This window comes from Muntiacus reevesi, chromosome 1 (assembly GCF_963930625.1).
Source record: "Muntiacus reevesi chromosome 1, mMunRee1.1, whole genome shotgun sequence".
Taxonomy (NCBI): Eukaryota; Metazoa; Chordata; class Mammalia; order Artiodactyla; family Cervidae; genus Muntiacus; species Muntiacus reevesi.
Genome location: NC_089249.1, coordinates 239,319,735 through 239,344,152, shown reverse-complemented (window position 1 = coordinate 239,344,152; position 24,418 = coordinate 239,319,735). Strand labels below are relative to the sequence as shown.

At 48.8% G+C, this 24,418-nt stretch overlaps 2 protein-coding genes across 9 annotated transcripts in view; one reads left to right on the top strand and one right to left on the bottom strand.

Moving 5' to 3' along the window:
- The first annotated feature begins 11,838 nt into the window (after positions 1 to 11,838).
- Positions 11,839 to 19,643, top strand: CD74 (CD74 molecule). 2 transcript variants are annotated; one of them, XM_065918914.1, is made up of 9 exons: positions 11,839 to 12,083; positions 14,756 to 14,928; positions 15,110 to 15,183; positions 15,718 to 15,780; positions 16,528 to 16,623; positions 16,916 to 17,003; positions 18,011 to 18,202; positions 18,695 to 18,754; positions 19,026 to 19,643. In XM_065918914.1, the coding sequence occupies exons 1-8, from the start codon at positions 12,007 to 12,009 to the stop codon at positions 18,736 to 18,738; spliced, it is 807 nt and encodes a 268-aa protein (XP_065774986.1). In that variant the 5' UTR covers positions 11,839 to 12,006; the 3' UTR covers positions 18,739 to 18,754; positions 19,026 to 19,643. The 2 variants fall into 2 exon arrangements, with proteins under 2 accessions (XP_065774986.1, XP_065774987.1); XM_065918915.1 differs by lacking the exon at positions 18,011 to 18,202 and having other exon boundaries at positions 11,850 to 12,083.
- Positions 19,644 to 19,780: 137 nt separating this feature from the next.
- Positions 19,781 to 24,418, bottom strand: part of TCOF1 (treacle ribosome biogenesis factor 1) — a 39,121-nt gene continuing 34,483 nt past the window's right edge. For 6 of the 7 annotated variants that reach the window (XM_065918903.1, XM_065918906.1, XM_065918908.1 and 3 more), the window contains 4 exons: positions 23,483 to 24,022; positions 22,763 to 22,860; positions 22,014 to 22,057; positions 19,781 to 21,203 (listed from right to left, as the gene is read on the bottom strand). In XM_065918903.1, the coding sequence (XP_065774975.1) occupies positions 22,031 to 22,057; positions 22,763 to 22,860; positions 23,483 to 24,022 (665 nt within the window). In that variant the 3' untranslated portion in view covers positions 19,781 to 21,203; positions 22,014 to 22,030. The remainder of the gene's footprint in view (positions 21,204 to 22,013; positions 22,058 to 22,762; positions 22,861 to 23,482; positions 24,023 to 24,418) is intronic. The other variant, XM_065918904.1, reaches the window with a different exon arrangement.

Sequence of the window (24,418 nt, the reverse complement as noted above, 5' to 3'; positions counted from 1 at the left end):
TCTTCCTGAACTATACCTTGAAATCCAGTGTGTATTTTATACTTAATAGCACACGTCTCAATTCAGACTAGCCACGTTTCAAGGCTTCACCTGCCACATGTGGCTAGTGGCTGCCCTGGTAGACAGCATAGTCCTAGGATATTAATGACAAATATTTATTGAGGTATACACTATACTGTCTTATATACATTGCTCAGTCCTCATAACACCCTATGAAATAGGTAAGATTATTATCAGTCTAATTTTGTAGATAATGAAACTGAGGTTCAGGGAGGCTTTTTGGCCAAGATCACAGAGTAGGTAAGCAGAAGAGTCTGGATTTAAACTTGGCTGTCTGGTGCCAGAGTGTGGCTCTTCATCTTGACATAATCCTGTCCTGGTAGGAGATGTTTAGGACATGCAGTCAATGGGACCCACTGACTGGGATACCAAATCCAGGGAATGTAAAAGCCCGGGAGCCAACAAGGCCTGTGAGGGCAATAGATGAGAGGCCTTGAAGCTACCCTTCTCCCACCCTGAGTTATGTGTTTGGCAACGTTGAGCTTGCCCAGCTAACAGCCAGTGACTCTGTCAAGAGGAAATCATGATCTTAGGAAGATCATGTCAGTGTAATGAATAACTGAGCTTGCCAAAAAAAAGAAATCTGGTGTCAGGAGCAAGTGAAAACTGAGAAATGCAGGACCATAGGAATGACCTGCAGGGAGCGTGGGAGAGGGTAGACTTTCAAGGGACAGGGCTAGGCCCAAAGTGTGGAAGTTATAGGGAGCCAGTTGTAACTCTGCCTCAGGAAAAATAACAATAAGTACAATGTCAGTAGCTAAATTTATTAAGCACTCACTAAGAAGCTTAAATGTAGCATCTTATTTAACCCTCATTATCATACTAGGAGGTAGGTACTACTGTTTTACCATTTTACACGTGAAGAAACTGAGGCACAGGATGCTTGTAAGAAGCACAGTTGAGATTCAGTCAACTAGTGTTGACACTCTGCATTGCCACACTATCCTACTGCCTAGAATGGGCTGCTCATGGAGGTACTGAGCTCACTGTCTCTGGAGGCATTTCAGCAGACCACCAGAGATGTGAGGAAATGCTCAAGACAAGGATCACTCCTGAGTAGGACAGAACTACTGAACTGATAGTGAAGCTTGTCTGGAGAGTAACGGAGGTTGTACAATTACCCACAAAGATTGGGAAGGAATCCTGTCTTTCTAATCCATCGCCTTGGGAACAGGGGATATAGGAGATACGACCTTCACTAAGATTGGTCACAGCGAGTAAGGGGTCTGTGGGAAGCAGCATGGCAGAGTAGCTAAGAGAATGGGCTCTGTGGACCGCTTAAACCTGGGTTCAGATCTTGGGTTTCCCACTTGCTGTCGCTTAGATAGTATTTGTACATCTCATCTAATCTTCCTGAGACTCACAGGGCTATTGTGACAATAAAATGAGGAAACACACAGAATAGTTTATACTCAGAGATGAGACGAGCTCAGCCAAGGCAGGAAAGTAAGGAGCCAAGGCCTTGCTGTAATTCAGAAAGCTTCACTTTCCCCTCAAACCAAGCGGACTGGACTGATGGTGGCAGCATTGGCAAAATGAGCTGCCAGGCTGAGGAGACAGGTCTGAGAGGAGAGCAGGAAAAGAGAGGCAGCAGGGAGTTGGTGCCTAGGAGGAGAAACACTCCAGGACCACTCCTGCCTGGGGAGGAGGCTGGTCAGCCGAGTGACCCTGCTGTGCGGGGTGGCCCTCTGGAAGCACCAGGGCCTCGCAGTGCGGGAGCCCAGCAGAACCCCGGCCCTGCAGCAGCATCAGTCCCTCCCCCCGCCCTCCTGAGGCGTTCCCTTCTGGACAGCAGGTTCAGACACCATGCCCTGCGTCCTCTTCCAGAGGCTACCCTCTCCTCTCTGCTCCACCTCCCGTGCTGGTTTCACTTCTTCACTCCCAGTCACCTCCCAACCCAATTCTCAGACCTGCTTTTGTCAAGATCTCCCATGACTTCCGTGTGGCCCCGTCCAGTGGGCCTTTCCCTCAGCGGTGTTGGACACAGCTGACACTCCTTCACTCCTCTGTTGGGATCTGTGATCACACCCTCTCTCTATTTTCCTTCTGCTCCCTGACCACTCCTCTGCACTGCTCAGAGCTGCTCCTCATCCGATCTCCACACAACAAGGGTCTCCAGAGCTCAACCCCCATCCCCTGGTATAAAACTGTTTGCAAGCTGATCATTTACAAACATGTGTACTCACTCTTCAAGTTTCAGTCTGGTACCGTCAATCATCGATGATGTCTCCACATGGGTGTCAAACAGACTATAGCCACAGCAAAAATCTAGGGTCTTCCTATCCCAGAATGTGTTCTCCCATCTCCTCCATCCCAGGCAATGCCACCATCCATTGTATAGCTCTAAACCCGGACACCATCTTTGACTTCACTCCCACAGCAAGTCCTGACATTTCTACTTTTCAAAACAGCTATCGAACCCATCTGCTTCTCCTTGTCTCCACATCATCTCTCACTTAAACGATTTTACCCCTAACTGATCTCCAGACTCCCACTCCTGCCCCTGGGAAATCTGTATGCCACACATCATTAAAAAACATAAACCAGCCCCAGCCCATCCCTGCTTGACACTCCCCACCAGCTTCCCATTTTCTTGGAATAATACCTAAGCTGCAGCCCAGCCTGTCCCTTCAACAGCATCCGAAACCACCCTCCCCCTCACTCACTAGGCTCAGACGCACTGCACTTCTTTCTGTTCCTCAAATGTGCCAAGGACTTCTTGTTTCTGGAAAAGACATCATCTCCGTCACCCAAGCCAAAAAGCTCAGCAACATCTTGGTCTCACCCCTCTATCCATATTCAGTTTGGTCTGAGTCCTGTGGATTTTCCTCCTGACATTTTTATTCTTTGTCACCTTTCCTGCAATGCTCCCAGCCATGGCCCCCAACAGGCCTGCCTCTCCAGCTTGACTTTTCACCGCAGCCTCCTGACTGATCTCCCTGCCTCCAGTCTTAGCTGTGACCTGACCCCTAATCCCAGCCTCGGCCACTGTAGCCCGGTCTCTGACTGAGACTCAGGCGTCTCCATATGCCCCTGTGTCCTGGTGACTGGCGCAGAAGTCGTGCTTGATACATGTTTGCTGGATGAATGAATGCTAGGAGAGGGCTTGATCAGTCTTACTCAGCTGTACTACCTGAGATCACATGTCCAAGGGCCATACTATTAACCTACCTGCCAGACAGCAGCTGGGGAAAGAGATGGGGAGTCCCAGATCCTAAATTGGTTGTAGGACATCTGACCTAGGGCAAATCAAATCCTCTACTCACCCAATTGTCCCTTCAATACGATTGGAAGGAGCAGAGCAACTAGTCTCTTTCTCCCAGAAACACTGTGAAGTGAACTGAAGTTAAAGTGGCTCAATCGTGTCTGACTCTTTGCGACCCCATGGACTATACAGTCCATGGAATTCTCCAGGCCAGAATACTGGAGTGGCTAGCCATTCCCTTCCTCAGGGAATCTTCCCAACCCAGGGATCAAACCCTCTGACATTGCAGGTGGATTCAAGGCTGTTTGTTACAAAATGTTTCCTCACTCTCCTTCTCCTTGGATCTTCACAGCAGTCCCATGAGGTAGTGGGGATCATCTACCCCTGTTGTACTAACTTTCAACACAGCCTGAACCGCCCTTTTAAACCGCAATTTAGATAATGACACTTTTTGCTCAAAGCCTTCCCATGGTGCTTTTTGTTTGTCAGGCAGGATCTTAGTTCCTCAGCCAGGGATCAAACCCACGCTCCCTTCAGTGGAAGCATAGTCTTAACCACCAGACCACCAGGTAAGTCCCAAAGCCTTCCCATAGCTCTTGATTTTACTCAGAGTAAAAGCCAAGGTGTGACCATAGCCACAAGATCTGGCCCAAGACCTTGCTTACTTCCTGTCCTGTCACGCCCCGCCTCAGTGGCTCCCCTCCAACCACTCTGGCCTCCTTGCTGTTCCTCAGCCAGGTGCATCCCCACGCTGGGATCTTCGTTCTGGCCCTTCCTTCTGTCCAGGGAATCCTGCCCTCAGACATGACCTAGGTTAACCACCTCATCTTCAAGCCTGTGCCCAAACCTCTCCCTGTCAGTGAGGCCCAGCACAACACCCTATAAAGTACCACCACTTGCCCCCATCCTGCAGTGTAGTAATACTACCTTTTGTTTCCCCATCTCTGCCACCACTCTTTAACAAACAAGTTTACTCGTTTGTTTCCAACTAGAATGCAAACTCCGTAAGGGCATAGATACTGTCTGCTTCATTCATTGACATAGCCCAAGGGCTTGGCTCGGAGTAGGTGGGCAATAAATAATTGTTGAATGTGTAAATGAGCAAGTAAGAGGAGTGAAGTAAGGGGCTTGCCCAGGCCAGGCGTGACAGGTTCAGGGCTGTAGCATGGGCCTGCTCCTTCCCCATAGAGAGGACCTTTTCCGGCCTCTTGTTCATGGCCAAGATGTGCTAGGATCCAAGGGGCCCCCACACAGAAAGGATGACCAGGCCATGTGGGGTGGTGGATGGGGCTGGGCATACAGTGCCTACCACCTGGGGTGGCTCTTTCCTCTCCCAGGACTTGGGGACCAAGAAGGAACACAAGATGGTTAGAGGTCAGGGGGATTCTACCTCCTGGCTCACCCAAGTGAACTGGCAGGAACTCACACCTCTGGGGCCTGGAGTGCCCAGACCGAGGGAGAACAGGCATCTCAACCTAGACCAGCTCAACAGGGACACCATAGGAGGAGACTCCCAGGATGATCCAGTGGTGGGGATAAGGGCCCCTCTGGCTCTCTTGTACAGCTCCAGATCTCTGGGCACAGTCCCAGATTCAGATTCAGCCAAGTTTGCAGAGGGGCTTCTCTGATGGTTCAGGGGTAAATAATCCACCTGCCAATGCAGGAGACATGGGGTTATCCCACATGCTGTGAAGCAGCTAAGCTCATGTACCACAACTACTGATTTTGTGCTCAAGAGCCCGGGAACTACAGCTGTGAGCCCATGTGCTGCAACTGCCGAAGCCCTAATGCCAGCACTCTGCAACAAGAGAAGTTACCACAATGTACCACGTTACTCCCACTCACTGCAATTAGAGAAAAGTCCACACAGCAATGAAGACCTACTGCAACCAAAAATAAATAAAATTATTTTTTAAAAGTTTGCAGAAAAAAATTTATCACTGAACTACCTAATGCTTATTGCACACTTAATCTCCACATCAGGCATATGTATATTAATTCATTCAATTATCCCAACAAGCCAACGATTTAAGTTCTGTAAGTATGCCCATTTTACAGATAAGGAAACTGAGGCACAGAGGAGTTAAGCCATTTGCTCAAAATCATACATCCTGTAGTAGTGGACCTGGAATTTTTTATAAAAATATTTATTTGACTGAGACTAGTCTTACTTGCAACCTGAGGGATCTTTAGCTGTGGCATATGGGATTTAATTTCCTGACAGGGATCGAATTGGGGCCCCCTGCACTGGAAGCAGAGTCCCAACCACTGAACCACCAAGGAAATCCTTGGAATTTTTTTCTTATCAATACAAAACTTTTGATAATTTCTGAGAAATTTCAAGGAGGACTACAACATACATTTTTTACTTATGCTGTGGAAGAGCCCACTGTCAGTGTAATAATGTGTCAAGGGAACAGTGGTGGAAATATAGTGTCTTCTGAGCAGCTAGCACAGTTTTTATATAGGAGGAGATTGAATTTGTACAAAATTGCCTTTAATTTTTTCCCAACCATTTATTATTCAAAATTTCAAACATACAGAGATGTTTATACATTGCACTTAGATTCACCTATTGTTAATTTTATCTATTATCTTTTTTCCTGAGCTATTTTGAAAATAACTTGTAAACCGCATTTCATGTCACCTCCAAGTACTTCATTCAGCCTTCAGCCTCTAAAAATATATTTTTCTAGCAGACTAAAATTCCATTATTGCACCTAAGAAAAGCAATAATAATCCCCAAGTATCAGCTAAAATTCAGTCTATATTCAAATTTCCCCAACTTCACAAAAATATCTCTTACAGCTTTTTTTCTCAACCAAAATCTTGACAGAATGTACAAATTGCATTTGGTTATTATGTATTTTTAATCTTTTAAAATACAGAATCCTCTCCACACTCACAACACGCATCTTTTTTCATGACATTGAATCTTCCCTGGACACCATTATCCTTTGGAGACTGTCTCTGAATTTGTTTCCTCATAGTTTTATTTCATTTGTTCTTCTGTGTCTGGTAAATTAGAATTTAGGTCTAATGGCAGATTCAGTTTGATGATTTTTTTTTAGCCAAGATACTTCCCAGCTGATGCAGAGTATCTTACTCTTTAGGAAACACAAAATGTCACACTGCTTTGCGATCGGTGATGCTAAAAGTCTGATCATGTGGTGGCAACCGCAGGACTGCACCACTGTAGGGCGGCTTTTCTTATAAACAACCAGCAAGGACTCTGGAGAGATACCATGGCAGGTGGATATCCTGTGTCCCCCAACCCTTTGTCTCATGATTTTGGCATCCATTGGTGGTTGAGTTAACTATTACACTGGGGATTACAAACAGGTGACTTTCTAATTCTGTCTTCTCCTTTACATTAGTTAGCTTGTGTTCTTCTGTAAAGAGAAAAAAGAAAGAAAGAAAAGAAAGATAAACTCCTTATCAACTGGGATTGAACTATATGGTTCCTTTTGAAGAAGCAGGGTAAATTATTCTTACTGATGCTGGAATTGTCTCATATTTGGCTGGCAAGTGCTCCTTCAAGTTGGCTCCAGGGTCCTTCTGACAAACACCAGTGGTGCTTGAGCACTTCTTTGCTTTCTGGGGAAAAAAAAAGATGTCGCCAACTCACCTGTGCTTCCCTTCCTCAGCCCTGGGATCCACCATTTTGGCACTGGGATGTTATTCCAAGAAGCTGGCCTCAGAGCTGTTTTGTTTAGGCCAGATCCAGCTCTGTGTGACCTTGGGCCTGTTCCTTTACCCTTTCTGAATCAGACTTTCCTCATATGAACAGTGGGGGAGCTGAATCCTGCCTTAACCCTGGGCCCCTCTCAGGGTGTGGCAGACACCAAGCCTTCCTGCTTCCTGTCATTCTGTCTCCATCTCCATCAAGAGGATCAGTGGGGCCTGAATGACACCTGAGACCTCTTACCCTACTAGAAGAAAAGAAGAGAACCATCATCCTGTCCACTCTTCTAGCTGGAATCATCTCCAGTCCCTTGTGGGCAAGGACAGGATGACCTTTGGGGTCATCCTAAACTCTGACCGAAAGCTGCTTCACAAGGAAAAGGCTTTCTTTTAGACTGCCATTTTGTTATCACAGTCAGCTCAGAATCAGCTGACTTTGATGTTAAATGGAGTTTTACTTCGTATCAAAGTTATAAATTCACATATTTAAATAATCAAATCCTTCTAAAAGGCTGGCTGAGAAAAACAGAAGTTCCTTACCTTCCTTTTCCCACCACTTTAAAATGTTTTTAGCTGGTTTTTTTGGTATTAACCTCTATGTCTCTCAATAACTTCTGGTACTATTACTTCCAGATTGTTTCAGTTTTAAACATGATTTGGTTGGCTTTTCATTGTGGACACAAAACCAAGATTTAGTCCTCTTTTCTTCTCTTCTAAGTCACTTTTCCTATCCTCTCATCCTCCCCAAATGCCTCTACTGTATATTTAGTTAGATCTGTATTCAAAGTTTGCCATATATGACAGTAAATGCCATTTATAGCTGTGCTGTGTAGTATGGTGTGATGACTCTTCATTTCCTATATGACTTTTGTTTTCCCCAAAATTAATAATTGTCTTGATACAACTTAGCAACTAAACAACAACAACAAGTAGTTGTCTTGGTTTTTTTTTTTTTTTCATTTGCTTAATTTTCTGTGAAATTTATCATAATTCAACCTCATACTCTCCAAAAAATGATCTAAATCACCTCTCAGTATATTCAGATCAGCTGTCTATCAATTTTATCTTATTGAAGAAATGTCTTTTAGAGTCTGTGGACCTCATCCAATATGAATCTATTGCTTTTCTCTTGGGATTTCTCTGTGCCATCGTTCTGGGGATGCCCATTCCCTTTCGTGAGTTGAATTTCAGCTTCCTATAGTCCAAGTCTTCCTTTATTTTTAGTGAAGACCTTCATTTTGGTAGAGCATACGTTCATGAAGCTTTCTGAGGAAGAAAAATTTTTGAGATAATGAATGTCTGAAAATATTTTTATGATATCTTCATACCTACTTAATAATTTGGCTCAGTAAATATTCTAGGATGGAAATAATTTTCTCATAGAATTTTGAAGGCATTGCTCCATTATCTTCTGGTTTCCAGGGTTGCTCTTAAGAAGTCCAAAGTCATTCTGATTCCTGGTCCTTTGTATCTGTCTTGTTTCTTTCTATGAAATATTCTCTTTGTCTTTATTTTTCTATAACTTCACTTGATGTACCTTGGTGTGAAATTATCTTCATATTTTGGTATTCACTGCTGCTGCTAAGTCACTTCAGTCGTGTCTGACCCTGTGTGATCCCATAGACGGCAGCTCACCAGGCTCCCCCGTCCCTGGGATTCTCCAGGCAAGAACACTGGAGTGGGTTGCCATTTCCTTCTCCAATGCATGAAAGTGAAAAGTGAAAATGAAGTCGCTCAGTCGTGTCTGACTCCTAGCGACCCCATGGACTGCATGCAGCCTACCAGGCTCCTCCGTCCATGGGATTTTTCAGGCAAGAGTACTGGAGTGGGGTGCCATTGCCTTCTCTGTTGGTATTCACTAGGTCCTTTCAATTTGGGAATTTATGTCTTTGAGTTCTGGACATTGTACTGAATTTTTTCACTGATTTTTTTTTTCACCTTTGTTTTCTCTGTTCCCTATTTCTGAAACACTGATATTTGGCTATTGGGCATCCTGGATTGGTCTTTAATTCTCTTACTTTTCCTCTCAATTTCTTTTTATCTTAGTGGTCTACTTTCTGGGAGATTAAAAAACTATCTTTTACCTACTGATTGTTTAACATCTACCCTTGTACTTTTAATCTTTAAGGTATTTTTGTTGTTGTCATCATTGCTGTAACAGTATGTTTATCTTTATAGCATCCTATTCTTGTTTGATGGGTGCAGTATCTCTTTTATCTCTCTAAAACTGTTAATATTTGTTTCCTCCATGGTTCCTTCTTGAGATTTGGTTATTTGTTTTGTTCACTCTCTTTTGTGTTAGAGGTTTTCTTCAGATGTCCCAAGAGCCTTGATTGTCTAAAAAATCAAGTGGAAGCTGTGACCGATGTGAATGGCTTATTGGCTGAGGTCTTTGCTGTAGGGTTATTTGGCTGGGTTGTTTCATCATTGAACCCCAGTATCAGAATCTTTAGGTCATTCCTTGTGGGATGGTCATGCTCTCCAGAGAAGGATTCTCTCATTTATTGCCCAGAGAAAGAAGGTCTGGCTTCTGGCATTCTGGAAACTGGGGCGGGGAGAAGGCTGGAACTCATCTTCAGAGCTGGGCCCTGCACTGTGCCTGGGATGAGCTTCCAGCCCTCTTTTAGGAGGGAGGAGCAGTTGGGGAGGGACAGGACATGGGTATCCAACTGTTCTACCCAGTGTGTCTAGTACTCGATTCTTGAGCCTGTTCTACCACAGAAACTGGCGGCTTCTCAGCTTTTCTAGCTGCAGGTTTAGAATTAAGCTTTCCTGGGTCTGTTAATGACTACTCCTAATCCGTTTGCTTTCCAGCTTCTAAAATTCTGCCTCTTTCTCCTTTTTTCTCTGTCCTTACAGATCTACACTAAAAAAAAAAAGAAAAAGAAAAAAAAAGAAAGAAACTTTTTGTCATTTTAGTGACAGAAACCAAGTGAAAGAGGAAGCAAATATGTGTTCTAGCCATCATTACCAAGAAATCTTTTTTTAAATTGAACTATCAATTTCACATGCCATAATATGCAGGCTTTTAAAATGGTACAGATAAGTGGTTTTCCTATATATCCACAGTTGTGCAACCATCACCACTGTCTAATTCCAGGATATTTTCATCACCCTGAAAGGATATCCCATACCCATCAGCAATCATTCCCCATCCCCTTACCCTTGGCAACTGTTGATCTACCTTCTGTTTCTGTGGCTTGCCTAGTCTAGACACTTCATATAAATGGAATAGTACAATATGTGGCCTTTTGTGTCTGGCTTATTTCATTTATCATGATTTTTTAAAATATATATCATGATAATTTAATGGCATTATTAAAGTGTATACAATCCAAATTTAAACACTTAGCGTCTAATCTCAGTTTCACTTGAAATAGATAAGCAAATTTTATTTACATATCAATACTTCTCTTTGATGATTTAGAACAGAATTTTCTAAAATAAATTTTGTCAAACTGTCTCTTCAGACGTTTGGTCAAATTCACTTAGCATGATGCTTTCAAAATTAATTTTGTGGCATGAATCAGTACTTCATTCCTTTTTAAAAAAAAATAAGACTTGTATTGAGACATTAATTCTTCTTTATGGCTAAATAATGTTCCATTGTATGGATATACCACATTTTGTTTACTCATCAGTTGATGAATATTTGGGTTGTTTTTACTTTGGGGCTATTATGAATAATGGTGCTCTGACCATTTGTGTATAAGTTTTTCTGTGAATACATGCTTTAATCTCTCTTGTGTAGATATCCAGGAGTGGAATTACTGGATCATATGTAACTCCGTATTTAACTTCTTAAGAAATTGCCAAATTGTTTTCCAAAGTAGCTGCACCATAGTACATTCCTGCCAGCAATATCTGAGTTCCAATTCCTTCACATCCTTGTCAACACTTGTAATTATTTGTCTTTTTGATTACAGTCATTGTAGTGGATGTGAAGTGGTACCTCACTGTGGCCTCAATCTGCATTTCCCTAATGACTAATGATGTGGAGCATCTTTTCATATGCTTATTGACCTTAAATTTGCTGAAAATTTAAACATACACACAAAAGACATAAAGATTTATAAAACAAATATGGTTTACAAGCCACAGATAGTGAGAAATAAAACCATGCCAACAGTTAAACCTCCCCTGGGTACCCTTTCCCAGACCCTCCCAGACCTTCCCTCCCTGTAGAGGCCTCTACTGTCATGAATTTGAATGACATAATCTGAGCATTAGGAAGCAGAAGCGTGGAATGTTTAAAATCAAGAGATGGATGCATGATTCTGGGCAAACATGTAGCCTCTCAAAACCTCAGTGTCTCTATCTGTAAATGGAGATAATAAAATAAAACAGCCCTCAAAAGGTCACTGTAAAGATTAAATGAAACAAAGCATCCAAAATTATTAGCACAGTGCCAGCTCAAAGGAAGGCTGGGTAAGTGCTGGCAAATAGTACCAGAGCCTTAGAACCAGGGACTCAGGTTCATAAAATGCTTTCATTAGCAGAGAGCAGAGAGAATACTGAATCCAACTTTCCTCTCCTGGCTCTGAGATGACATAACTGAGGCCCTGAGAGAAGGAAAGGAATTTGTCTAAGTTCACAAAAGGGGGGCAGCCCCTTTATGTACCGACTCATCTACAGGTGAAAGGGGAGACAAAAAGAATTTTCGTCTTTTTTTTTACTTCAAAGTGATTTCCTGTCTAGGGAGTGAACATTTGCCTGTTTCTTGAAACCTCCAAAGAGCCTTATGAATCCACAGGTCTGCCCAGAAACAAGTGATGAGGGCCCTGGGCAGCCAATGAAAACATGCTGGCCTTTTCACCTGCCTCAGGGGGGGCTCCCCCTACTCATCCTGTCCCGTTAAAGGCAACTTGCTGAAGTGGGGGTATTTCCAGCTTTGTGGCTTTCACTTCCACTTCTACCAGGTGGGCGGAGTGGTCTCCTGTGGACGAATCAGATTCCTCCTCAGCCCCAACTTCAAGAGGTGAGCAGGGGACTCAGCATCCCAGATACGCAGGCAGCAGCAGCAGCAGCAGGAGTGAGGAAGACCAGAGGTCAGAAGCATGGAAGACCAGCGTGACCTCATCTCCAATCATGAGCAGCTGCCCATGCTGAGCCAGCGCCCCGGAGCCCAGGAGAGGTATGTGTGAGCAGTAGGAGAGAGCAGGCAAATCTTGGACTGCACAGACGTACGTGCACAGGCGCTACAGAAGGAGCACTAGACCAGGAGTCAGATGAGGCATGAACTTAGGCTCTGACTCCAACACTAACTGGGTGATCTGGGGCAAGTCTCTGGCCGTCTGGCTTCAGTTCTCCCTCTTGTAAAATGAGGGAGTTCCTCTAGGGCAGGGGTTTAACTTTCTTTGCATCCCATACTTCTCTTCTGAAAATCAGAGAGCTCTGTACTCTTTTCCTATAGTTTCCCACAGTATCAGGAGCTTCCCAGAGTCCGTTGAAGCTGGGCCATGAGTCCTAGATTAGAAATTTTGAAAATATTATGGATCCTAGATGGAGAAGCAGATTTTCTAAAAGAGAATGGCAGAAGCAGCTCATTATAGACGAGTTTCCTCCTAGTTGTCCTAAGTTGGTATATGTGTTTATATCAAGGGAATTATAGTTGCAGGTGTCTGTAGAGTAGATGAAGATGTTTGCTATCACAGGAGGGAATGAAAGATATTAGAGGAGGGTCAAAAAAGGGTGAGGTGGGGGCTCTGGCTAAATTTCTAGAAGGGGCTGTGGGTTGTTTGTGTGTGGTGCCCTGCCCATACCCCTCTCCCTTGCAGCAAGGGGCCAACACAGCCATCCAGAGGACCCTTTCCCAGATCCTTATCCATCTGTTTCCCTGAAAAAAAAATGGGGAATGGTTAGAATACAGCTACTCCAATGTCCCTGCCCCCCCCCCCCAGATAATTTGCATATTACAGGGACTTGTTGTGATGTCAGCAGTTGCCAGGCAGAAAGGGGTTTGGGAGAGACTCTCAGAGATGTCAGGAGGAACTGCATACTGTGGGACATGTAACTCGAGATAGACCATTAGTGCCTGGTCTGTGAAAACCCTGGGAAATCCCATGGCTAGGAGGGCCAGCTCTTGTGAGGGCTGGATTCTGGTCGAGGTTCTGCAACTGTCGTGTATGACTTGTATAAATCACAGTTTCTCTCTGGGTCTCAGTAGTAGCAGCAGCAATAATAATGACAGTGGTTATGATAATAGTTCCTATTCACTGTATATTTGTTACCAATCCTCAGTCCCTGTTAGATATTAGTATGATAAGTTTTGTGGTGGGCATATAACTAGATGATAAACTCAATCATAATTCTTTTACTAACTCTTTAAGTTGGGTACTTTTATTATTCCCATTTTTACTTAAGAGAAAATTGAGCCTCGTATTAACAAGTGAGTCACCAAAGTTATTGCAGCTAGTGAACACTGGAACCAGAATTTGAACCCAGGACTAGTCTGATATTAAAATTTGAGTTTGTCTACCATCTGACCCCCTTCTAGAGGCACAATTTGCATGGAGGGGAAATGGGTCCCCTCTGAGCACAGGTCACCCAGTGAGTTGCAGAGCCAGCGTGGGCTCAGTGAGCAGAAAGGGTACCCCCTTGTCAAATCCTTGTCTGGTTTTCCCGCAGTTCAATCACTGCTTCTAAAAACTGTCCTGGCCTGTTTTGGACCCTTTTGTGAACACTTCTGCCTGGCAACACTTGTACCATGATTCCTCCTAGTTCTGGTTGGCTCCTGACTTTGGCCAATTGTTTATTCAAGAAAGAGGCATTAGAAAGGAGGAAGTGACAAGAGTTGGCACTCATCCAGAACCAGGAGACAGGCCATCAAGATGCATAAAGAGGAAGGAAACCAGATGCTAAAGTTAATTATTAACTCCCTTGAGATTATGCTCAGTGTTACAGACTGCTAACTAGGCGCCAGGTACAGGAGTCAAGAGCTTTATCCTGATCTCATTTTATATAACAATCCTTTGAGTAGATATTCTTACCTCAAGTTACTAAGAGAGGTTGAGTGACTTGCCCCGGTTCCCTGAGCTAAGGGAATGACAGAACCAGGATTACAATCCAGGTTACAGGGTCTCATCTTTATTACAACTCTCTAGATTCTTAGACCTTATGAGAAGCTGAGTTCAGGGAATAGATGGTGGGAGGCACAGCTGGGACTCAACTTGGGTGTGGGGTTGCTGAAGAGGCGAGGCTATAGAGCTTGAATTCAGGAAGACCCAAGCTTGGGTGGACTTTTCACCACTTCAGAGGCCAGGCTGCCCCTCTTCCTTGGGAAGGCCAAAAAGTAGGATTTGTTTTCCTCTCCTGTCTGGTTTTCTCCTTTTCTCCACACAGGGTTTTCACATTCTGTTTTCAGAGTAATAATCCCCTGGACTGGGCCTTGGTCCAGAAATCACAGAGGATTGGCGAGCAGAGAGGCAATGAGAATGAGCCATGTTTGTGATGTCATGAATTACTAGGCAGCAGGGTCTTCCTGGGGTTTCCTCAGCTGTCCTTGCTGGTTCCCTCGAGAAGACAAGGCCCTTGCTCTTGGCTCTTCCCCACACAGGGGCAGCTCCAGGATTTCTACCTGGGAGGGCTCTAGGGGCAGCAGTGGCTGGAGGTAGGGGGTCGGGAGAATATCGTCAAGCTGTAAGTTCATAGGCACTTATTTGTGTTTAAAGCGTGTGTTTGTTAGGGGACGCTGAGGGCAAGGGCTGGAACTGGGGGGGGGCACGTTCCCCCATTCCCAGCCAGTCCCCGGGGCAGCCACCTCTGTGGACTCTCCTCTGACCTATGTCCCCCTCCTCTCCCCCACAGCAAGTGCAGTCGTGGAGCCCTGTACACAGGCTTTTCCGTCCTGGTGGCTCTGCTCCTGGCTGGCCAGGCCACCACTGCCTACTTCCTGTACCAGCAGCAGGGCCGGCTGGACAGGCTGACGGTCACCTCGCAGAACCTGCAGCTGGAGAGCCTGCGCATGAAGCTTCCCAAGCGTGCGTGCCCCGCCTCTGCCCCTCACCTCAGAGAACCCTCATTCCTGCCCCAGCTGGGCCCCCTGGCCTTGCCCTCTGGTCTGGAATCCCAGCCCCTCATCTGGGTCTGCGCTCCCGGTCCCCGGGTCTGAGTACCCTCTTCCCTGGGGCCACACTCATGCTGTACCTTCTACCCCCACAGCTGCCAAGCCTTTGAGCCAGATGCGGATGGCCACTCCCATGCTGATGCGGGCGCTGCCCATGGCAGGCCCGGAGGTAAGGCCAACCCCAGGGCAGTAGGAGAGGGAAGCTTACCCTGCTTGGATGGAGGGCAAGTGCCAAGGGACAGGGGAGGACAGCTGGCCCAGGAAAAGTGCAGCTGGAGAGGGGGTCCTGGCTGTTTGGGGGAGGAACAGGAATTCCAGGGGTGAAGGAGGAAAGAGCCTCTTGGGGCCCTCTCTGGGAGGAAGGCCCAGCCCTCCACAAATTATAAAGTGCTTCTCATTTCCCAGAGCGTCTCACAGTCCCTCCTATTTTTAGAGCCCTTGATATATAGATGATGTTTCTGTTCACAAAACTATCTCCTGTCCACAAAGCCTTGGGCAGAAAAGTTTATGCAGAGTAGAAGAACAGGATATTGAGGCAGGAAGACAACCTGCTCAAGCTCTCACAGTGGGAGGTGGTAGAGGTGGACTTGTTGAACATCTGGGAATCCAGACTCTCACCCAGACTCCAGCTGCTGGCTCTGCTCTGGGCCCCACCCCCAGGGGCCAGTGCTGGGAACTCCTCCTTCCTTCCTTCCTTCCACAGCCCATGAAGAACGCCACCAAGTACGGCAACATGACCCAGGACCACGTGATGCGCCTGCTCCTGGTGAGGGAGCCCAGCCAGGCAGCCCTCACCTCCCACCCCATCCCCACAGGCCCCTGGCTGGGGCTGTGCTCCAAGACCTGCACCAGGCCTGGCTCACAGCAGATTAGTGAAGGAACACAAATGTGGCCCTTGACGTTCTATGAAGTTCGGCCCCACTGCTCCCCACTTTTTTGGTTTGAGATAGAGAAACTAAGGCCCAGAGTCTGGAAGTGACTTGCTGAAGATGCCTGTTTTATTCCTTTCCAAATTTTTACTGCATGTCTACTTAGCACCAGGCACTATGCAAAGCTCTGGAGCCACAGTGGGGAGCAATCAGATCAGTTCCTAGTCCATGAAGATTGCAGGCTAGCATGGGAGACAGACAAGTGACCAGGTGATGAGGGATGCGCATGGGGCTTTGAGAGAAAAAGAGGCCGAAGATCTGACCTAGCTGGGGCGGGAGGGTTGGGATGAAGTCAAGGATTCCCTCTGAAGGAGGTGAGACCTGGAAGATGAGTAAGAGTCTGCAAGGATCAGAAGACTGAGGGCCGTTGGTAGAACTGGGCCTGGGTCTCCCAACTCCCAGCCCCGGGGTGTTGTAGCTGGTCCCCTGGATTGCTGTAACACGTCCTCTTCCCCATTAGCTCCAGTGTGCTGAGGTCTGGACTCCATACCTCAGAGCCAAAGATCAGGGCAACATGAGCTGTACATTAAACCTTGCCTGCCTGGAAGCTTTTTAACCTTCCTTCCTGCCTTTCTACCCTGCAGAAGGCGGACCCCCTGAAGGTGTACCCGCAGCTGAAGGGGAGCCTGCCAGAAAACCTGAAACACCTTAAAGACACCATGGACGGCTTGGACTGGAAGGTCAGCAGCTTCCCCTGCACTGGTACCCTGCCTCCCTGTCTATAACAGCCCTGGGACGAGGGGCGGGAGCAAGGAAGCCGTTCTTAGGAAGCTAGAGGCGGCTTCCCAGCACTTAGGAAGCTCCCACCATGGGCGAATGCTTGGACTTGAGGAACCACCTTGACCAAACCCTGTGGGGTGTCTAAGGGGGAACCAGGTCCCCACTGGCTCTTCATGTCTCTGTCCCGAGGGGCACAGTCAGTAGGGTGGGAGTGGGCTACTAAGCCTGACCCTCTGCCTTTATCCCCATTAGCTCTTTGAGAGCTGGCTGCATCAGTGGCTCTTGTTTGAAATGAGCAAGAACCCGCTGGAGGAGAAGCCCTTTGAGGTTCCACCAAAAGGTAAAGGGAATGTGAATCTTGGGGAGGCGGGGCTTCTGGGAGCTCCCTCAGGGATAGGGCCTTGAGTGCTCCCTGATCCAAGCACAGGGCTCTCCCAGCCTCTCAGCTCTCACTCCTGTTTCTCCTGTCTGTTCTGGGCTTGGCTGCCCCCAGCCCCCATCCTGTCCCTTCAGGAGGTGACCTCCCTTGTGGAGGATGGAACTGCACAAGGATGAGCAAAAACCACCCAGAACATCTCAGGAGTCATAGCAATGACCTTCCCCACTCAGCGCTGCATCCTGCAGGCTCCCATGATAGGGTTGGGCTCATGATTCCCACCCTTCCAAGGGACCTCTCCCAGGTCACACAGCCATGGCTGCTAGATAAGAGGGCCTTGGGGTTCTTCCATCTCATAGGCAATGTGTACCAGGGTTTTCAGCCCGAAAGCCTTTATGGGTGCTCTGTTCTCATCCTGGAGCTAATTGGCTATGTGACTTTGGGCAAGTCTCTTCCCTCTGGGCTTCAGTTTCAGAAGTGGAAGATCAAGGGCCTACCCTTCCTAAACCCCAGGATTCTCCATAATGGATTCATAGAGGGCACCTTGCATGTTATCTTGATCAACTCCCACCTAATGTTCAAATCCCCTCTATAACAGCCTCATCACCTGGTAACCCCCATTTCTACTTGGATACCCCCAGTAATGTGAGCTCAGACTTAGCAAGGCATCTACTGCTTTTCTCTAGAAATCAGAATCATTGGTGCAACTCTAAACTCTAATAGGCACTGAGTGTCAGAAGAAATCATCATGTTCTGGGATGAATTAGCATCACAGCCATTCACTTCCTCTCTGATCCTGGACCTTGTTGGTCCAGGCCTCAGTTTTTCCATCTGTGCAATGGGTAGAGCAAGTGCAGCCACTTGGACAGAAGGCATTAGGCACACAACAGTGGTACGTGGACCTCTGGTTCTGCTGAGACCCCAGCCCAGAGCTCGCTCACTCACCGTGTTCACCATGCCTGTCGCTTCAGTACTGACCCAGTGCCAGGAAGAGGTCAGCCGCATCCCTGCCATCCACCCGGGCGTGTTCAAGCCCAACTGCGACGAGAACGGCAACTATATGCCGCTCCAGTGCTATGGGAGCATCGGCTACTGCTGGTGCGTCTTCCCCAACGGCACCGAGGTCCCCCACACCAGGAGCCGCGGGCGCCATAACTGCAGTGGTAAGCAGTGGCCACTATGCCAGGAGCAGGAAGGATCAGAAAGCCTGAGGGGCAGGACGTCCCTACTGGCACACCATGGGCTAGGATATGCAAGGTGCCAACTCCGGGGAGCAGCCACTCAGCCATGCATCCACCCACCTGTGCATTCCTTATTTATTTGTGTACTATTATTTCTCTCCTTATGTCTACACTCATCTAGTTAATTCGTTTGTCCTCCAACCCTTCCACTCTACCCATCCACGCATGCATCCAGGGTCCTCCAGATCCACCCATCTGATTTCATCACCCTCTCCTTGGCCTCGCTCATTCAGTGTCCCAGTCACATCTCATTGCCGCTTGCAGCCATCCAACAAGTGTCCTTTCATTCACATCTGTTCTACCAAGCACCAGGCTTGTGGCAAAGTTGGGCAGAGCTAGCCCACCCAGGCTCCTTGCCAGTGGGTGCAGTAGGCTGGATTGCAACTAACAAGTGGGCTCTCTGCTCCTTTGCAGACCCAATGGAGATGGAGTATCCGTCATCCGGGCTGGGGCTATAAGCAGGATTTCAGTCAGGTAAGCACGCTTGCAGGGCATCTGGTCTCCAGCAGCTTATCCGCAGAGGGGTCAACTCGCTCGTGGATGATGACCCCAGGCCATTCTCCAGTTTCCTTCTCACAGATGAGGACCAGGGCTGGGGATTTCCAGGGCCATGGCGGTCAATTCTTATATCCAAGCAGGAGGCAGTGGAGGGTGAAGGGCCCTTGACTGCTCTGAGGCCACAGGATGCTGGGAGGGGGCAGGGACAAGTGACTCCAGCACTAACCTGCTGCTTCCCTCCTTGCAGTTGCCCCATGAGCTCAGCAGATGCAGATGCCAGCACCCAGACAGCCCTGCAAGACCACAGCTTCCCTCCCTGCCCCAGCCCCTCTCCTTCCCTTACATACCCTTCCCCTTGCCGTTTCCCACCCTGCACCTCATTCTATGAGACTCTGCCTCTCCATCATCTTGGACACAACAACCATATCAGAACGGCATAGATCAGCGGTACACTTGCTGCCCAAACTCCCATCCACTAGCAGATACACACGGCCCAGGGACATGGACCATGAGTGAGGGTGACCCCCATTGCTGACACCATAGCAGGCTGACACGGAACTCCAAGATCGAGGCCCACGGAAGTGGTTGGCAGGTGCAGGGAGAAGGGACGGCACTGTCCCAAGTCCCAGGATGGACACCTCTGCTGTCCCCTCCCCTCCAGGCCTCGGCTTTCCAGCCCTTTAACTGGGGGCATGAGCCACCCCTTCCCTCTCCCCAGCATCATACACCCAAGAAGAACCAACCTCCCCAAACTGCAGCCCCTCCCCTCACTTTCTGCCATCCCCCAGTTCCCTCTGCACAGCCAAGCTTGTCATCAGCCCTCCGGCCATGGCTCCTGTGAGAATAAAAGGTAGTGAGTAGAACACTCCTGGCTCTCAGCTGTTCTGTTGGGCATGGTCTGTCTGCCCCAGGGGGGTGAACTGAAGACGTTGAATCCTGTGGTCGACGAGGCAGGTCACAGCCTGGGGAGCCCACACACAGATGCCGGGCTGGGGTGCTGCAATGTTTGGACACAGACCAGTTCTCCATGTTTCATACAAAGGAATACTTTACTTGCAAGAAGAAGAAACAGGCTCTTGCCCATAATTCTTTAAGCACCAGCTCTTCTGGGCCCAGCTTCTCCTGTCCCCGTTTTCATGTCTATACTAAGAACAGTACAAGTGTAATGACAGATGGCAACAACGCAGGCCCTTGTGTCGGGACCACCACGGAGTGGGTGCTGTGGAACTGGGGGCCAATGTCCTACTTAAGGGGTGGCCGTTGTGTGGCCCCAGCCGCTTGTTGCTGGAGGAACACAGGCCCCTGTGGTCACATTTCTGGACTTTCCAAGAGGAGCCCTAAATGAAAAAATTATTGAAATCTCCCCATTTCTAGGTCTGAAGACTTGCTAGGGGTCAAAAGGAACCCAACAGGACAATGCTCTGCAGCCTCTGTTCTAGCCAACACACTTAGGGGAAGAGAGGTGACCTGGGAGGGGGTCCCTGCCCAGGGGCCCCCAGTTAAGGGTACAGTTGACTGTCACCCTGACTCTCCCAGACGCCCAAGCTCAGTGCTGTTTCTGCATGGACTCTCGCTGTCTCCAGCAGAAGGCTTTTAGCCTTCTGGACCTTCTAGCCTTCTTGGACCGCCATGACCAGAGGTGCTTCACACTGCTCTGGGCCCAGGGAAGTGGGCCACCCCCATCACCGCCATCACAAACTCCTGTGGATGTCACCCTGACACATCTTTTGCATGCCTCCACTTCTTGCCTTCATCACAGCAGAACATTTGTAGCTTAGCCTGATCATGCCCAAGCTCCCCCTTAGCTTAGATGCCACCTCCTCCAGGAAGCCTTCCCCACCCCATCAGGGCCCTTCACTGAGTCTCCACCTTTGGCAAACAGGGTGTCACTCACCACAGTACCCCAGAGTCTTGATACACCATCAAGAATAAATCTTGAGCATATGAGGTCTGTTCATCTCCCAGTGTCAGTCAGACTCTCCCTTCCAAGAAACAATCCATTGCAGAGCATTTGCCCAGAGGCACTGGGAACTTGCACCTTTCCTTCAAGTCTTTTATTTTCTGAGTTCTTACCAAAAAAAACATACAAACAAAACAGGAAAAAACTGACAAAAGGAGGACAAAGCCTCAGCATCAGCCAGAGACCGGGGCATGAAGGAGCCTCAGACTGGGCCTCACTGGATCTATATAGCAGAGGCAGAAAGTCCTGAGGCCTTGGGGCATGTTGGGGCTGAGAAGGGAGGGGCAGGTCACTTAAAAAAATATATATATACTGTACACGTCCATCCATCCAAGGCATCCTGCGTTGGAGAGAATTCAGTGAGCAGAGGTCATGGGGCCAGGCAGGCTTCTTCTTCCTTGGACCAGCCTCCCTGCAGGGCTTGCTGGTTTGGCCAGCATGGACACCGCAGATGGCCATCATCTTCTGGGGAGGGAGGGGAAGTTAAAAATTCAATTCCCACCCTCGGTGGGCAGAGGTAAGGGGCATGGGGCTGGCCACCACTTGGCTAAGAAATCCCTGGGAGAAGGAGATATAATAAGACTTCCCCAACTTTTTCTCCACCAAGGAGAACAAAATCAAATCAAAAGTTCTCCCCATGCAGGAGAGGAGCATTAACTAACCCTGGTGGATACCTGGTGGTGCTGACTGTGTCCCAGGAACTGGGACGAGGGCTTCAGAGCTTAGCTTCATTGAAGCCTCACCACCTGCCCAGGCCTGTATCACCCCTGTTTAAAGCAGACTGGGTCTTACTCAGCTGGGTGGAGCACTCCACCCCTTCACCACCACCTGGGAAGCACAGTCATCAGAATGGCTTGCTTTGAGCAAAACATGTTCCTTCCCATGAGGAAAGGCCCTTGAATTACAAAATTAGAAAGAAAAGGAGTGACAGTGGCGAAGGAGACTGAGCTGTCCCCGACCTCACGCCTTATCCTCACGCACAAGGAGGAAGCATGCCAGTGTGCCCCTCCCCCCCCACATCCCAGCACTGCTCCGAGCAACTCAGTGGTGGTCACTGTCCAGACTCTCCTGGATCGTTCTGACTCTGCAGCTCTGGTTCCCGGCATCACCCACTGCCCTTGGGGAATTAAACCTTCTTTCTCCAAAACCCCTTCCCCTCAGGCCTACCCACGAGGCCCAGTTTCGCTCCTGAGGACCATGGCAGATGCTGGAGCTGACCTCCCGCCCTCCCCAGCGAGCAGATGGTCAGCAGGGGTTCCCAGGTCAGGAGTGTACCTGCCGCCTGGTGTCCCTCAGACAGTCTGCTCTGCCATCTTCTTCTGTGAAGAGAGAAGCAGGAGAGGCTCTTGTACCTGAAGTGTCTCTCCACCCACGCCACCCTCACCAGGAGGGGCTATGACAGTTCCTTCCCGAGGCTTCATGGCTCCCCCAGAACAGATACTGGGGGAACCCCAGAACAGAGATCCTGCGGGTGCAGAGGGTGCCCCCTGCGCCCTGGAGGATGGAGCCCAGGACTTTGCAGCAGCAGACGCTCTGATTTTCTGACCACGGCTGTGGCCCTGCTGGCCATGGTGAGAACCGCATCAGCGTATGAGGCGCTGAGGGTCCCTGGTCAGGCGATCAGCCCTTAACATGGATGACGCAGACCGTTAGTGTTTCTGCCGTGGGGATACCCCACTAGCTGGGGCACACACACCCAAGGGAACCTTTTCTCTCACCCAGAAACCTGCAACAGCCTAGCTGGTCTCCTGGCCCCAGGGGGCTTCTCTTTTCTTCACTCGTCATAATAGCCTCCTACCTCACAGGCAAGACAGGGCTGCTCCATGGCCCCCACATGTACAGACCTTGGGCCTCTCAGGGTGGCCGCCACCTCCGAGCTCTTCTCTCCTGTCTCACAATACACAAGCCCCTGTTCGGGACTCTGAGAATGGTAGGGGCACAGGGACTGGGTCTGGCTCAAGTTCATCCGGGGACTGGGTCTGGGTCCCCTTTTCCAGCTCAAGACACCTTGGGACTCACTCTACCTTTCTCTTCTTTTTCTTCTGTGATGGTGAGCCAGGATCTTTGGTTGAGGCCTTTTTTGCTTTCTTCTTCTTTTCCTTTTTCTCCTTGTCTTTTTTTTCTAACGGAAGAAAGTAAAATTGCTAAACAACAGATGTTAATCTTAAGGGTTGGGTCAAAGTGGGCAGACACAGAGCATGTCTCTAGGGGCCCTAGAGCTCTCTCCTCACCATGCCCCACACCCTGAAGGGCCATCGAAGCACAAGTCATGGAAGCCCTGGACTGTTACCATTTTAACTTATTTTGTAAAATTTCTACACACTGATTTTAAAAAGACACTTTCAACCTGTAAAATGGGAATGAGTGATCACCCATCAGACAGGGCTGGGGTGGGGGTTAAACGTGGCCTGGCTGCACGAGGACTCCAGCACAAAATGCAGCAAGGGGCGGCTGCTATCCAGGAGCCTGGACCCCAGGAGCCTGGGCTGCCAGTGCGCGTGGCTGTGGCCGCCGTGAGGGAGTGCAGGGCTCTGCGAGCAGAACACGCCCTGGAGCTGTGAGCGCCATCCTGGTGGTGGCCCCGCTGCTCCAGCACCTGGTTCTGGCTTTGCCCATCCTGCTCCCAGGATGGACAAGACATTCTCAGCTCTCTCCGTGCTGGCTGAGGGCCGCTCGCACGCGTGGGGACTGACAGCCCTCAGCAGGACTGGGGAAGTGCGCTCTGGGCTGCAGCGGGCACTTACTCTTGTCGGATTTCTTCTTCTCTTTCTTGATCTTGAGGTTGCCGTGGTCTCCCCCATCACCCTTCGGGGTCCCCAGCTCCCCTACCGGCTTCTCCTTGGCCCCTTGAGAGCCGGGAGACTCCTTCTCCTTCTTCTCCTTGACGTCACCACCTGCTCTGTCCTTCTTGGATTTCCCCTTGACAGTCCTGGGGGCCTTTTCTGAGGAGACCACATGCTCCCCGCCATCTGTGGCTGCCAGCTGCTTCTTTTTCTTGCTCTTGGGGGCCTTGGGGGTTGTCTGGTCTTCGGACAGCTTCCGCTTATGGCCCAGGCGGCCCTTCTGGCTGCCTTCCTTGGCGGTGTCCACGGCCTTCTTCCTCTCCTGCTCCAGCAGCTCCGTCAGCACCTTCGCCACTGAGGCCTGCACCTGCGCCTCGTTCAGGGGCCAGGGCTCGCTCAGGAGGCGCCGGGTGATGTTGTTCTGCAGCGCCAGCATGGAGGCCGGGGGACTCCCAGGCCCCTTCCCGGGCTTCTGAGGTGTGGCACCAGCCTCTTTTTTGCCTATGGAGAGAGGACCCGGGGTCATGGACCTGATAGAATTGGGGACTAGACCTCTGGTGCCATGAAAGCCAAGGGGGTTCAGCACAGACCTGACCTTCTCTGATGTAGTACAGATGGGACCATGGGAACCCGCCGGATCTCCTGCTCACACCTCTCTGCCTGCTTCTAACTTATAGCTCTTTTCATGTCTCCTCACACTGAAAACTCAAGTTCAGGTTGGGGATGGAAATTAACTCCAGAATGTTAACTGAAGGGCTTGTAGTATTAGTTGCTCAGTTGTGTCCAACTCTTTGAGACCCCACGGACTGTAGCCCACCAGGCTCCTCTGTCGGAGGAGTTCTCCAGGCAAGAATACTGGCGTGGGTTGCCATTTCCTTCTCCAAAAGGGCCTGTAAT

Bases quoted from the DNA above. Each gene is read 5' to 3' on its own strand.
- CD74 (XM_065918914.1), top strand. From the start codon at position 12,007: ATGGAAGACCAGCGTGACCTCATCTCCAATCATGAGCAGCTGCCCATG. The intron at 12,084-14,755 runs GTATGTGTGAGC...TCTCCCCCACAG, and splicing joins CGCCCCGGAGCCCAGGAGAG to CAAGTGCAGTCGTGGAGCCC. The intron at 18,203-18,694 runs GTAAGCAGTGGC...GCTCCTTTGCAG, and splicing joins CGGGCGCCATAACTGCAGTG to ACCCAATGGAGATGGAGTAT.